We start from the raw sequence: 16477 nt of genomic DNA on the forward strand, positions 1-16477 counted from the left end.
TAAAATTGTGATTGTTAAGTATTATTGATATGAAAATTTTAAAAAAAAATATAACGTGAATTTTTATTGTTAAAGTTCGTAGTAATAATAAATATTATATATATAGTATTATTTTGTTTTGAAAAAAATTTTAATATAATTTAATTTATTTTAAGTTAGTTATTATTTAATTCTTATAATTTCTTTTTTTGGTATACTACTTAATGTTGTTTTGGATAGGGTAATTAATTGCTTTTCATAAGGATTCAAAAGTGTTTTTGTCCAGTTTAAGTCCCATGACCAATAAGCTTCAAATGTTTTATTGTCAAGCCTTTCTTTTTCATCTCTTAAACATTTGCTCATATATTTATAATCCACTTCATATTTACGAAAAGAATTTAAAACATATAATGCGAATCTTTTTCCACTGTTTCCAAAACGTGTAAACATATTTATATTAGTATGCTTACTTTTTTTTTTAATTAATTTTAATGTATCTTCATATGATTCCCACCATGGTAAGGTACCATTTAGCATGAAAGATAGGGATATTAAAACGCAATGTATATCATCCCATGGTTGTTGTTCATTATTTAAAAGTGCCCAATTTGAGGCAAAAACTTTTGTCCCTCTAAAACAAAGATTTTTTCTTTTTGTTATTCGTAAACTTCCATCAGAATTTTTGAATTGCCTACTCATACCAAAATCTATTAAATAGATTCTTCTATCATTTGGTGGTAGACCAATCATCATATTATCTGGTTTTATATCTCTATAAATTAAATATTAATTAATTATAAAAAATAATAAACTTTTTACCTATGCAAGTAGCCTGCTGCATGAAGTATAGTCAAAGCTTCAATTAATTGATATCCAATTTCAGCGATAACACATTGATGAAATGATTTTTCGTCATATTTTTCATGCATTATTGACTGTAAATTTTTTCCTAATTTTTCACAAATTATATAATTATATTTCTTAAAAGTTCCTGCTGCATAAATTTTTGGAAAATAATTTGATTTTCTAATTTTTATAAGAATTCTTTTTTCTAACACTAAACATCTTCCTTCATCATTATTTTTTTTTGCAATTTTCATTGCTAATTTTGTTGATGTTATGATATCTTCTACTTCCAAAACAATACCAAAACTTCCTCTACCTAATTCATCTTTGATTTTATATCTATTTTTAACATAATTTAAATAATTTTTAGTTTTTGATGGATAAATACAATTTATTAAATTTTCAGATAACATAAAAAAAATTACTATAAGATTTAATATATTTATTTGTACAGATAATTAAAGCTTTACTATTAATTTGTTTATTGTATATTATTTATTTTTACACGATATAAATGATATGCAAATTATGTACAGTCATTATAAAATATGATTTAAATGTTTAACAGGAAATTAGGGCATTACATTGCGTCAAAGAAAAACCGTTGGTGTTGAGAATTTTTTTCACGTTTATCTTGTTGACGTTCTCGCAAATGCAATAATCCAGCTGAAAACAAAAGAAGAATACATACTATTGCAAGAACAATAAAGCTTTGAAGGATAAGTCGTGATGGGGTAAGATAAAGCCGTATATACCATAAATTGTTTGATTCTCGTGGTGGAACAGCAACAATTCTTGAATTTGGCACTATTTGTGGTAATTCATATGATTTGGCTTTCACCATATGCTTATAGTTAAAAGGTCCATCAAACTTTATAATGTCAATAAAATTTGGACTTCGACCTAATCCAAATAATACATAAGGTCCTTGTAATGTTCTTTGATTAGTCTGGGAAAGTTGACATTTCTTTGAAACTTTAAAACTTCCCCAAGAATCTGTCATTGAATATGAAACACACGCTCCGTGCCATGGAATTCCACTACCAAAATCTCGTGCTTTTCTACCTGGACATTCTTTCTGACAAACATTTGTGTGAGTTTGAACTTTAAGGAAAGTCGTATCACCTTTATCATCACATTTGATGAAATCGTGTTTTGTTTGTTGATTTTTTTTATCCATATACTCAACTACAATATCCAATTTACCATCTTCTTTTAGATCAAAAAATCCCGTTAACATTACTTTACCTCCACTCATATCAGCAGGCTCAATTAATCGTTGAGTGGTTTTCATTTCAAATTTCCTAGTTACATTTTCACAACCATTACATTCAACATTTTCAAGAATTATTGGATGGTCACCATTGTTAATTTTAGCAACAGCTATCAAATCAGGATATCCATCTAAATTAAAATCTCCGACTCTAAATATTACAGCTTGTTCTTTACCAGTCACAGCAAGTTCTGATTCTTTATTATCAATTGTAATATAATTCCATTCACCACCTTCTTTCAATACTTCAGATTTAGAAATTCTATTACTATTTTTATTTGACCAAATTAAAAATTTTTCAATTTTTTTACAACCACTATCACTACAGACGGGAAAAGCTATATCAAGGTGACCGTCAGCATCAAAATCAGAAACAACAGGTGCTGCTAAATTTTTTTCATCGTAATTATTAGGTATTTTGGCAATGGCATTTTTATGTAAAACCCAATTATTCCTAATTTCATTCTTCACATACATCTCTAAAACTAATTTTTGATTTTCATTTTCCATACCAAAAACAAAATCAGCTCTCATATCTCCATCAAAATCTGCAAATATATGTGGAAAATATTTTTTTGGTTTCATATTTTTTCTCTCGTTTATATTATCAATATTATCATTTAAATTATTTTTAAATAATTTTGTACATTCCTCTGTTCCAAATTTTTCACCACCCGTAAAACAAACTAACTCACGGGTTTCACTTTTAAATCCAACAATATCAGTTATACCATCACCATTAACATCAACTAAAATGGGCTCGTCAAATAATAATGTATTTAAATTAAAAACCGTAAAGTTGAACTTGTAAACATCATTAAATAAAAATACAGTCACATGAAAAATAGAATCATCTAATTCTGAAACAGAAATTATATCTGGAATTGTATCACCATTAAAATCTCCTACAAAACAAGACGATTTCGTTGACTCAATTTGTAAACTTTTTGGAGTCGTTTGATTACTAAAAATTCCAGTTTCTGATTGTAACCTTATTGTTAATTCATCATCATTTTGTACTATTATATCAGTGTAACCATCCTTATTCATATCACCTATACCACATATTCTACCTGAATAACCATTTTTTGGAGCATCTTCATCTAATATGAGTGAGTTTTCTACAATATTAGTCCATGTTAGAAATAGGAAAATCCATAATTTTATGTTAATATTTCTTTTTTTTAAATTAAAATTAAATAGAAACGTCATGTTAGCATTTATAGCATAATAGATAAAATAAATTTGTTATTGTTATATAATGTTTCTAGCCTAAAAAAGTTAAAAATTATTGTGAAATAGAATAATTTTTACAAAATTTGTACATATATGATATTGTAAAATTGTACATATGTAATAATAATGAACGAAAAATATTCACAGAGTCTTTATGTATAATTCGAAATCGAAATATAGAAATGAATACCCTTTTGTAATACCGCGTGGCATATATAAACACCCCTAAATAAGTTGATGTGTACATAATACTCCACGTTACTTTTAAATTTCTCTTTAAGATTTTACTTGTGATTAATATATAAATTTATTCATATTTGTATGTTTATCAACTTTAAATGTTAAATTTTAAAAATTATAGAATTTGATTAGTCAATATTATTGTTTAATATTTGCAGCAAATAATTTTTTTTTTTTTCATTAAATATAAAACTTTGAAAGCACTATTTCTACGGTAGTAAAGTATTTCTTTTAATTTTAATAAATAAATGATAAATAAAATCCTTTTTATTTGATAATAAATAATTATTTTTATTGAATTTGTTATTTTTTTATATATGTACTTGAAATTTAATGTTTAAATAGTCATTGAAAATATGTTTTAATATTTAATAATTTTTTTATCTTTAAGAAAGTTATATACATATATTCAATATTTTGTAAAATAATACATATTTTGAAATCTGACTTATTAGTGTAATTAAAAATTAATTCTCCACTAAATATTCTAAAATAAATTTATGGAAAAATAATTTTTGTCATTTTATTTAAAATTAATTATCTTTATTTCATTAAATACACAAACTTTAAATTAAATTTTATTCATAATGACAACAACAAATTTATAAGTACCTAAAACTTATGACTAATAACAAATATAAATTATAATTTATTTTAATTTATTATAAAGATCATTAACAAATTTTTTCTCAATATTTGGTAGTAAGGCTATGTGATCATTAACACAATTAGTTACTTGAGTCTCCATCAATTTTTGTATTTTTTTGGCTTCCTCATTATTTTTTGGTTCACCATATTTTTGAACAGTCTTGTCGTAACCAGACATTACACACCGATTTAATTGTTCTCCAAGAGTTCCTAATTCTTTATTAAAATATTTTTGAGCCATTTCTATACTACTACTACATGATTCAATACAACTCTCGGTTTCAGTACGTTTTAAACTTCTATCATCAAGACATCTAGAGGAACAGTCAAACATTTCTTTTTTAATACGACGAAGATATTTTCTATCGATTTCATCTATAAATTCTTCCATAGATTCCGTCATTCGTTGTTGTGCTTTCTCCATAGTTAACTTAAAAGTGAAGTCTAAAAATTAGAAAAAAAAATTATTTAATTTTGCAAAAATTTAAGAAATCTTTTTTTTTTTAAAAACCTTTTCAAGACAATTTTTTAAAATTTTGGAGAAATGTTTATTTGGGCTAAACTTTTTTAAAAATAAAATAGTTAAGTAATCAACTTCATTAATAAACAATGTCTTTTTCATTTTGTTATGATTTTATATTTGTTAATTAAACTTTTAAAAAAGTGGTAAAATAACTTATAAAATGTATTAGTTATATTTTATGATTCATGTTTTTTAAATGATATAAATAAAAATAGAAATTTTCATGGGCTTATTTTATGGATGATTTATTAATCGTATTTTGAATATATATCATAATATCTATAATTTTCAAATAAAAAAAAATTTATTATTATTTACAATGTATATATCAACTCATTTTAAAATACAATTATTATTCTTAAATAATAAAAATAAAATATAGTAAAAAAAAATACATAACCTGTTTACAATCTAATGAATTATTTATAATTTTTGTTTATTTCAATTTGAATTTGAGAATAAAAACTATTTTATAATAGCAATTTTAATGTGCAAGATTTACAAATTTTATTAATTATGTATCAACGATAGCCACACAATTTACTGGATCTCCTGAATACCTAACACATTTTTTAATGTCATCAAGAGTTTTTAACATCTTAATTTCTTTGTTATTATCCTGTCCTTGATATAACATTTCTCCTTCAAAATCAATTAATCCATACTTTCGTGCTCTAATTAAAATTCCAACTAAACTTCCTGAATAAAAATTATAATTGTAAAATAAAGGACCAAATTTGACGGCACGATTGGGTACTTCACCAGTTGCAAATGTATTTATTACTTCACATAAAAATATTATCTCTGAAGTTATATAATTTCCAGCTCTATTTGCTCTAACTTCAGTCTTTGAACCTTTTGGTGGTCTAGCATAATTTTTTGTACTCTTGTCAAATTGTTGAATTTCATATGTATCCGAAAATGGATTTCTATTAAAATTAATTAAATATTTAAAAATAAAAATATACCTTTTTAATTCTTCATCTGTCTGTTTGGCTGTTGCATTAAATTTATCTATAAATTTTTGTGTTGAAGATGTTCTACAATATGGATGGCGTTTGGTAGGAGGACTGAAAAATAAAATTTTATTAAAATATGTTGTAAAAATGTAATTACTTATTATCTGTTTCTGTTTCTGCTACTTGATTATTTGGAGGATTAGTAAATTTACTTTTCAAATCATTTGTATTTTTATTACTATTCATATTTTTTAATTGCCAGTAGCTGCCTTTTGACATTTCAAGACTAAGATGAAATGAAATTAAAAAAAAATATGTCAAAAACTTACCTTTTCTGTTCCACTTGTTTATCTTTTTCATTAAATTTATTGATAGATTCCTTCATGTTAGCACATCTCTTCGACATCATTTTTTTTATGTTTCAAGAAAACAATGAAAGTTATTTGAGATAGTTATATTATGTTTTTATTTTATCTCTAAGTATGTTTTGTGAATTATAAGTAATAAAGTTAAGGTGATATATTTGTTACTCGTAATTATTTCTATTCATATGATTTTTCCTTACTTTTATTTAATTTTACACTATATATCAATTGGCAATTTTCTATCCACATGTTGAGTTTTAAAAAAAAAAAGTAGCTAAAATAATTGATAAGTGTATAGCTTTTGTTTGTTCTCTTTTTAAATTACTAAAAATATATTCTATTTATCTTTTCAAAATGTTACTATTATAAATTTTATTATTCATCAATTATAACATTTTAATATAATAAACTTTAATAAATAAAATTAAAGTATTAAAAATAACCAAAACTTTTAAGTTAAATTTTCTTTTACAATATAAGGAGAGAATTAACTTTTTGATTATGATAAAGAATCTAGTTATTGTATTACTATAAAATATTGGATGTCTAGTTATTATCTGAATATCTATATTATGATATACAAGGATGTCCTTGTTTCGAAAATATTTTATAATATTTATATCTAATAAAATGTTAGTAAGTGATTGATCAATGTTAACCAACAAATTTACGTTTTATCTTTATGTTAAAATATACAAACAAGAAATATTTAAAAAAAAAAATATAAAGATTATTTTTAAAGTTATACTCTATTAATACGTTTGTTAATGATAGAAATATGATTTTCAATATTTTTAAGCTCATTTATTACAAGCCACCCATCTTTATTAGTATCAAGTTTTGAGAAAACATCTTCAATTTCATTAATTTTAACTTCTCCATTTTGATTTGCATATTTATGTACCTCTTCAACAGTCAATTTTCTATCACTATTTTGATCAATCAAAGCCATTAATCTTCTGGCTTGTTGAATTTTTAAAAAATCATTATTTGTTGGTATTTCTGTTGGTTCCATAACAGCACTAAATTCTCTAAGACTAATCATTTTATCATTATTAATATCAGCAAATTGAAATAAACCATTAATAATTTCACTAGCAATTTGTTCTTTACTATTTTTTGCCTCATCCATAGTAATAAAACCATCTTGATTTGTGTCTAACATCTAAAATGATATTTTTATTTATAAATAAATTAAAAAAACAAGTTTATTCTAAACATACATTAAAAAATTTTTGAATGTGATTTTCATGTTTTTGTGGTAGTGATGATGTTAGGTAGACAAGTTCATCAACTGACAATGTACCATCTTTGTTAATATCATAATTATTAAAATATTTATTAACTATAAAAAAAAATTTAGGTAAAAAATATTTATTATAAAATAAAAATGTACCATTAGCTTTAATTTGTTGACCATTTTCGGATTCAGAAAGTTTTAAAAATTCATGATATTGAATTTTTCCATCTTTATTATCATCAAAATCATCCAAATTAAAACCTGTAACAGTAGAAATAGCTAAGAAACTAACTAGAACTTTCTTCCACATATTTTTAGAAAGTGTGATTTATTTAAAAAGATATAATATTTAAGAAAGTTATATTTTCAATGAATTTATAAGAGGTGGGCATAAAATATATTGATGATTTCATCTAATTGTATCTTTCTTTGGATTAATCATTATAATAACAGGTTTCAAAGATTTTAAACACATAAAAAGAGATATTACTTATTTTTGAATTAAAGCTGAAATCAACCGAAAAAAGGAATAAATAAGAGAGATGATATAATAAATAATTTTTTTTTAACAGTTAAAATTAAAAAGTGAAGATTAATGTATTTATTAATTTATGGAAAGTATATTTTTAATGTTAATATTTTTTATTTGATATTTGATAAATTAATCACCCTATAGATAAATTTATACATATATATATATTTTTTTTTTGTATATAATTTATATTCATGGAATGACTCATCACCCTATGAATACATATCTTTTTTAGCTATGACATTCACCTAATTATATTTATAAATATAATAAAATAAAAATATTTTTCAATGAATTTAGATATTTATTCAAATATAAATAAAAAAAAAAATTATTTCTTTCATACTATTTTTAATAATTAATATTTCAATTATAAAAAAGATTTATTTAACCATAATTCATAAACTATTAAAAAATCAAATATAACTCATCATGTTATCTTACTAAACAGTTCTTTCATTCAATAGTAAGATTTACTTTTTAAAAATTTTTCCTATTAATCAAATAAATATCAATCATTAATTGGTAAAAATTTTTATCAAAACTATTGTCAATTTAAATGTTGTTTTGAAAATACTATTAAATAATATTTTTTAGGTAAATATTATTTTATATAAAAGAAAAAAAAAGTTAAAAATGAAGTATTATATTTAAAAAAAAAATGTTAAAAAAATTTAAATTTTGGATTACATTAATAACTTTAATTTCTCCTATTCATTCTTGTGGTTCTATGTCAGGTGGTAGTGCAAATGATGGAGAACTTTTACAAGATCCTACATTAACATTTAAAGTATCACCTGCTGTTAGTTGGACATACCCACCTGAAATATCATCATCAAATCCAGGTGTTGTTTTTTATTTTGCTGGGCAAAGTTTATCGCAAAATCAAGCTTTACAAAGTGCTGAATCAGATATAAATGCAGCAATATTATTTGCCTTTGATGATGAAAATATTCCTGTGACAGGAGCAACAGCAACAATAACCTACTCACCGGATCCTATTGCAAATTGTGTTCCAAATACTCCTATACCATCAGGTACTAATGTAGGATTATTAGCTGCTGGGGCTATTATTGAATGGGCTGTAGTGACTGGAAATAGTGGTTCTACGGTAACATTAACAAATTGCCCTTTAAGCCCAAATTCTATAAGTACTTCTCAAGTATTAAATACACAAGATTACATTAAAGAAATTGATATTAATATAAAAGGATACACAACAACAAAAGGAACATGGCGTACAATTGCAAATAATCTGATGTCAATTCTTAATTTTCGTTATGGAGCATTAGTTCGTAGTGAGGTTGTAATAAATTAATTTTTTTTTTTATGTCTTATATATATATAATTTTTTATTACATAAATTTTATTTTATTTTATAGAAACCAATTTTTATATCAATATAACTAAAGAAATTTTTATTATATTCTAAAAAATATGACAATCTTTTATATATTGAAGATATTTGATTTTACAATTACTTATAGAAAAAAAAAATTTTTTTATCTATTTTCCATAAAATTATTTTGTTAAAATTATATATATAATTCACATCTGTTACAGTGTTATTTCTTTAAATTAATTACATTCAAGATGACAAATTTGCTACCGTATCTACAAGCTACATTTTATTGTCAAAATTTTTATTATATTTGGATGACTAGAATTAAATAGAGAAATAATGTAATAAAATAGTATTGTTGTCAAGCTTCTAAATATGTTCTCTATAAACTAAATTTCCATATGTGCCATATTATAAAAATAAATCCCATAGGTATTATTAAAAGTTTATTAAATATCTACCCTCATCTAATTTGTTTTTATTATTTATGATATTATAAGATAAAGAAAATCTTTAGATCAATAAAAAAATTAATGCTTCAATGAGGTTGTTCTATTATATCAAAAGAACCAACTGTATCTTTTGTTTATCACACACGTGTGTTATAAAGATATAATATACCTAAACTTCTGTCCATTGCGGCAAACCTTTCTTTGATGATATGAAGATGTTTTAGATTACCGCTAAATATTATGACATCGTTAAAATTTCGGCAATATTTCATATGGAGGACGAGAAAATTAGGAAGGACATAACATAAAAAAAAAGAAACATTACAATTCATAAAAATTGTTGTTTTTCAAGTTTAAAAAGTAATTATAAAGATTCTGATAATGATAAAATATCCTTAAAAAGATATTGAATACTTGAATATAACCAAAATTAATTTGTAATATCGGTAAAATCTTTTAATGAATTAATTTTATTGTTTTATTCAATTTACAACATTATACAATTTTATTTTTAGTATAATTTCTTGTTTATTAATCAATGTATAGAACCTTATCAGATTCCTTTAGAAAAATATTTTATTTTATAATTTACTATTTATAAATGGCACTCCTATATATATATAAATATATTTTGTGTTTAAAAATTTTTATTCAAAATACAAAGAAACATTTATGTTCTAATTTAAAATTAAATTTAAATAATAAAACTACAGTATACATTATTTTAATTTAAAAATAAAATAATTATTTGATAATAGGAATGCCACAAAATTAGTAAATTAATTTTTACAGTACTCTTTGTTACTAATAAAGATATGAGTGACAAAATCAAGAAATAAATTAAGTAAATAATCAATTGACAGAAATATCTTTTAACATATAACAAAAAAAAAAATCTATCAGTGGCTATTAATATATTTTAATTTATTAAATCATAATCTAAACAAAATTTTCTTTTATCTATAATTTTTGTATCAAAAAAGTAATAAAAAAAGAATTATCAACACATCTTTTATCATTTATCGGCTTTTCTTTTTAAAAAGTATTGTTAATATATCTTTCAAGACATTCTTCAAATTTTTATTACCATAAAAAAGAACTCTTATCATTATTTAAATAAACAGACCTCTTTGTATGGAGAAACATGATTTTTATATATAAAAAAAATAGCTGTTTATACACATTAATCATAAGAAACATAAAAATGTGTTTAAATACAAATTTACAACTTTTTCATATCAACAAATACCCTTGACAATCAGTAATTTTATCTCATTAGCTTAACCACATATATCAAACTAAAAGAATGTTTTATCAAAAGTTACCCTTTTTATTAGTTTGATTAACAAGATTTTAAATACATTTACATGTAGTATAACACTGATAAGAATAGGATACATGACTGAAATAATCAGAACTATTCTTTGATGTTTCCGACATAAAGTTACATAGATAATTATTATATTTAAAAATTATGTTTGAATAATCAAAATTTATCATTTGGCATATTAATTTTTAACTATTAGATTAAGTGTTATATATATAAAACATAATTAATAATATAATATTAGATTAAATAAAAAAAAGAAAAAAAATATACATATATAAATATATTTTGATACACAATAAATAAAATATATAATTTATAGAAAAGAAATATTTAATAAAAACTTTCATGAAATATAATAATAAAAGTATTCCTTCAAATCTCTTTTTTCTTTCTTTATATATGCACCTCAAAATATTTATGATTCATCAAAAATTTTATAAGGTCCATCAAATATTTTACAAGCACCACAAGTCTAAAGAATAATGTTAAAGTTTAATACCATCTTTACACTTTTAATTGATACTTTTATTCTATTTACTTTTTATTTTATTAGAAAATGAGAAAAAGGCTATGATTAGGGAAGGTGATGATAAATATTATTTGGTGTTTTAAATTATTTGACTACTGTTTGACAAAAATTAATGATTAATATTGAAGTTTGATAATAAAAGCTTTATTCATTGATATGATAAAAGATGCCTCTATTACGTACAAATTATATTAAGTATGCGCTAAATATCATTGATAACAACCATATTTTTTTTATAGCTTCTCATATATTATATTGTATCTACCAAAAAGTTCAATTTTTACTATTAATAATGATTAATGAATTGATTATATAATGTATTATTGTTAGTCATACAACTAAAAAATTTTTACGACTTCATTTTTATTCAAATAATATTTTTATTGTTCCTTAATTTATTCATTTTAACATTTTTAATTTAATTAAAAAATAAGTAAATTTATGACATTACATTTAAAACTATACAAAAATCTTTTATTTAATTTTTTTATTATTTGAAAAAGATTAAATTATAACAATGTATAATTTTTATCTATATATTAATATAAAAATTTATTCAAAAAAAAATTGAATTTTTAATAAACCATTATCTACCACCTCCTGAAAAACAATACTTTTTTTTTTTTACATTCAATCTACCAAAGTTGACATCTTACCATTCAATTAATTTTTCAATAAACCCATTATAATATTGTCATTTTATTCTCACATTTCCATTATTTAACAACCTATGCCAACTTTTTTTTTTCTGAATATTATTTATTATATTATATAATAAAATCAAAAAAAAAAAAAAAGAGAAAAAGAAATAATATGTTAAATACATTTATTATCAATTGTCCATCTCTATAAAAATCACATCTACCAACACCATTAATCAGTAGTCCATTAGGAGGACACATTAGTTTATATAAGTTTCAAGTTCTCATTATCTATTATAACATTAATAATAAAATTCTTAATGTATTTTTTTTTTCTTATCACCCATTTAACACATTAAAAATTATTTTACAAACATTTATATATATATATATATATACTTATTGTTAGCTATAATGTATTAATTTTTTTTTAACTAGATTATCCTATAAATAATATTATCTTAATATTAACAAATACCCGACAGAATCTTTTATCTTAATTAAATTAAATCTTTGATCTACATTTATTAGTTTGTAATGCCGAAAAGGATAAATAAAATATCTATATCAGAATATTGCTAACAGTCATTTTAGCTAACATATTTATGAACCAAATTATGATTGATTAGGGGATTGTTATTACAAGTTTATGGACCGGTTACCTAATATATCTTTGTTTTACAACTTGGCGCAATATTGTGATCAGTTTAAAAAAAAAAAAGATGCCTAAAACTTTTGATTCATATCTTGACATTTTTTTAAAAGTTTACCGAGAGTCAATAGAATTGCCGGCACACAATTAATTCTAAAGGATATAAAAAAAATATAGCCATTTTACTAGACATTTATATATATATATCAACATAATAATGATAAGATATTTAAATTAACAAATTAAAACTTTTTTTAAATTAAATAAATCATTTTCATCTCTTCATACATTTATTTTTTTTTTTGTTTTACCTCATTTTTTTTATCTATTAAAATAAAATTTTAATTACTTTCTTCATAAAGAAAGAGTATTATATAATTTTTACTTTTAAAAAATAATCTTTTTTATTAATTTTATTGTTCTTAACATTTTTTTTTACCTTTTTTGTAGGGAAATTTTCTCAAATTTTATTTTTATAGATTCATTTCTTACTTTTATCTTCTCTTTTGTAGTAATTAATTTTATTATTTCATTTTTTTTTTTAAATATATAATAATTTTTTTAAATCTAAATTTAGAAGAATATTATATAATAGTAAAAAAAAAATATAAATATATATATATATTTAACAAAAATTTTTTGAAAAAGAGACTAACTTTTAATCTATAAATTATTTCTAATATATTTTTTTTTTCTAACGATATAAATATATGTATATGTATACTATTACATTCCTCTCTCCTCATCTTTTTATCAAATATTAAATATAGAAAATATATATATATTTTATTGAATATATATTCTCATAAACCATGACAAATGTAATATAGAGATGAATATAAGTATTTCTTATCATTTTTCCGTACCACCCAATCTTATTTTAGGCATTATTCTTTACTCAACCTATATATATACTTTACTGTACTTGGCATTTTTACAAAACTCCACCCATAAATATAATTTAACCAATAAAAAGAGTTCCTATGAAATGAAGGATGTCTTCACTAGTTATCTTCAAAAAACCTCCTCTTTTATAAAAACATTTCATTCTATATAATAAAATTCTTCCAACGCCTTTTAATACTCTCTCCCAATTCACCATTCAAATTTATAATAGTCTTCAATCCAACTTTATTAGCCTATCAAAGTCGGTTGGTTAAATTAAATTGTTCATTATATTGCGTGTAAAATATCTACTAATCTAACCTATTACATTTAAAATCTATCCCATAAACAAACTTTATATTTACCTTCAAATAAATAGAAATAAAATTTCATTTGATTGTCCTATCTTTTTTACTGATACATTGTGTTTATGGGGGTTTAAATATTTTAATTGGATATTATGGCTTAGGTAATATGATTAATTATTAATTAAGTAGGGTAATATAATAATTTATGATGATAATGAAAATAATGATAAGCTTTAATAGTAATTTTTTTTTATAGTAATGGAATATGACTTTTTAATGATATAGGGATACCAAATACCGATAAAAATTAATAAATTTTAACATAATTTTTTTTTATATTTATTATATCTTCTCAAATCATTATATATTTATTTTTATTTATTTTTTTTAGGTAAAACAATTATTATAATATTTTATCTTTTCATTTATTATATTTTTATTTTATTCTTAATAAATTAAGAATCTCTTTTAAAGTCAAAAAAAAAAAAAAAACTATATATAATCAATTCTTTCAATAGTAAAAAAAAAAATAAGTGCCATGCAAGCAGCAATGCAATCTCAAGCAAGTATTGCTGCAGTAGCTGGTTTCCCTATAGCAGCTGCAGCCGGAATCATAGATCCAAATCGAGGATACTCCATGTCAACAGGATCTCAAAGAAGTTTACCTGCCAATGATCCAATGTCATTATGGTCACAAGCAAGTGCCACAGGAATGTATAATAATTCAAATATAGATGGTAATGCTAATAATCAACAAAATACTAATTACAGTAATAGGTAAGTATTTATTATTAAAATGATTACAAAAAAAAATACGCTTCACGGTAGTTTAATTCAAAGGTAATGTATATGTATTAATGAAGGCCTTGAAATAATAGAGAAAACAAAAAGACCTTGACGTTTTACCATATCATTTATAAAAATTTCTATAAATATATGTATATATATATACTTGTATATTTATACTACCTATTTTATATAATGTTTATTTTGATGAATGTATAATTTTTATATTTTATAGTCATTTAATGACTTCCGTAACTAATCCCTATAATGCATCTGTATACAGTTGGAATAACTCTACCTCTTCAACATCATTTCCATCACCCCAATCAACAAATCCATTACATGGACTTGGAGGTACAAATACTACAACAACATCAAGACCATCATCAACAACAGAAACTTCTGGAAATACTTCAACATCAAGTAGTGCTACAACAAATATTTCATCTCCATTCTCATCCGGTTCTTTCCCAGGTACTGTACCAACAACTTCTAATAATCCAACAACAAATACCAATAATGAAGGAAGAAGTGGTAGTAATTCTGGAACTGACCAAAATAATGAAACAATTAGAAATAATGCACAAAATAATGTTGAAAATAATCGAAGTACAGTAACAGCAACAGATGCATTACAAAGATGTTTTCCACCAACAAATAGTTTTGAAATGATGCAAAGAATGAATCCTATGTATTCAAATGACATTGCCACAGCAGCAGCAGTTGCAGCAGTTAGTGGTAATAATCCTTGGCAACCATATTCTTATAATACCTACGGCTACAATCCCCTCCTCTCCCAACAATATCCTGGTTATTTCTCAGCTCAAGATCTTAGTGTAGTAGGTAAGTTTAAATTGTTTATTTTTTATTTTAAATTTATTTTTAACAAAAGAAAAAAAAAACCACATTTTTTTTATGAGTTAGATAATTAATGTAATTAATTGGTTTTTTTTTTTAAATGTAAAGAAATGATAGATTTTTAATTTATTTAATTTATAACTTTATAAATACGATTAACAATCATAAACCAATTCTAAAACATAATCCATTGTTTTGATAGTAATACGTCTATCAACAAAAAGTACAGGTGTCACCTAACATGCGCATCTTTTTATTACCCTCCTATTGATATAATAAAAATGAAGCACTATATTTGTTGATTTAAATGATTCTTGTAAATGAAAAAAGATGGTAATAGATAACAGTCTAGTGAATTAAGATTAGTAAGATTTTTATTAGTTACAATAGACATGTGTATTTAATATTCCATGATTTCATTTATTATTTGAGTACAAATTTTTATTATAACCATTTATGTTTTATTCTTCTACTAACAAAACAAAACAGATGATATTAATTTAAATTAAACAATTAAAAAGTTACATAATTAATTGTAAAAAAGATATAATAATAAATGTATTATTTTTTTTTAGGAGACCATTCATCATTAGATTGGACAGGATCACATAGTCGTGATCGGAAGAAACGTAAACCATATACAAAATTTCAAATATTAGAATTGGAAAAAGAATTTGCCTACAGTAGTTATGTTAATAAACAGAAACGCGTAGATTTGGCACAACAGTTACAGTTAACAGAAAGACAAGTCAAAATTTGGTTTCAAAATCGGCGTATGAAAGATAAAAAAACAAAAGCTAGATGTTTTAATATGACGATGCCTGTTAGACAAGCGTGTATCAATTCTGAATAA

The 16477-nt window shown here is 22.6% G+C and overlaps 6 protein-coding genes across 6 annotated transcripts; 2 read left to right on the forward strand and 4 right to left on the reverse strand.

The window, feature by feature from the left end:
• Positions 1-162: 162 nt before the first annotated feature.
• On the reverse strand, positions 163-3310 carry SRAE_1000209000 (T-cell immunomodulatory protein; the record flags this gene model as incomplete). The annotated part of the gene is made up of 4 exons (XM_024649124.1): positions 163-751; positions 799-1164; positions 1410-2229; positions 2275-3310. The coding sequence occupies 4 exons, from the start codon at positions 3308-3310 to the stop codon at positions 163-165; spliced, it is 2811 nt and encodes a 936-aa protein (XP_024503033.1).
• Positions 3311-4223: 913 nt separating this feature from the next.
• Positions 4224-4646, reverse strand: SRAE_1000209100 (Protein FAM136A; the record flags this gene model as incomplete). The annotated part of the gene is made up of 1 exon (XM_024649125.1): positions 4224-4646. The coding sequence occupies one exon, from the start codon at positions 4644-4646 to the stop codon at positions 4224-4226; it is 423 nt and encodes a 140-aa protein (XP_024503034.1).
• Positions 4647-5259: 613 nt separating this feature from the next.
• Positions 5260-6113, reverse strand: SRAE_1000209200 (Actin-binding Rho-activating protein; the record flags this gene model as incomplete). The annotated part of the gene is made up of 4 exons (XM_024649126.1): positions 5260-5674; positions 5714-5815; positions 5862-5990; positions 6034-6113. 4 exons carry the CDS (start codon positions 6111-6113, stop codon positions 5260-5262), a joined length of 726 nt encoding a protein of 241 aa, XP_024503035.1.
• Positions 6114-6811: 698 nt separating this feature from the next.
• On the reverse strand, positions 6812-7619 carry SRAE_1000209300 (EF-hand domain and EF-hand domain pair-containing protein; the record flags this gene model as incomplete). The annotated part of the gene is made up of 3 exons (XM_024649127.1): positions 6812-7234; positions 7293-7414; positions 7466-7619. 3 exons carry the CDS (start codon positions 7617-7619, stop codon positions 6812-6814), a joined length of 699 nt encoding a protein of 232 aa, XP_024503036.1.
• A 952-nt stretch (positions 7620-8571) lies between these two features.
• SRAE_1000209400 (Hypothetical protein) lies at positions 8572-9159 on the forward strand (the record flags this gene model as incomplete). The annotated part of the gene is made up of 1 exon (XM_024649128.1): positions 8572-9159. One exon carries the CDS (start codon positions 8572-8574, stop codon positions 9157-9159), a length of 588 nt encoding a protein of 195 aa, XP_024503037.1.
• A 5359-nt stretch (positions 9160-14518) lies between these two features.
• Positions 14519-16477, forward strand: SRAE_1000209500 (Homeobox protein abdominal-B; the record flags this gene model as incomplete). The annotated part of the gene is made up of 3 exons (XM_024649130.1): positions 14519-14757; positions 15002-15609; positions 16200-16477. The coding sequence occupies 3 exons, from the start codon at positions 14519-14521 to the stop codon at positions 16475-16477; spliced, it is 1125 nt and encodes a 374-aa protein (XP_024503038.1).

Source organism: Strongyloides ratti (genome assembly GCF_001040885.1).
Source record: "Strongyloides ratti genome assembly S_ratti_ED321, chromosome : 1".
NCBI classification, from domain to species: Eukaryota; Metazoa; Nematoda; class Chromadorea; order Rhabditida; family Strongyloididae; genus Strongyloides; species Strongyloides ratti.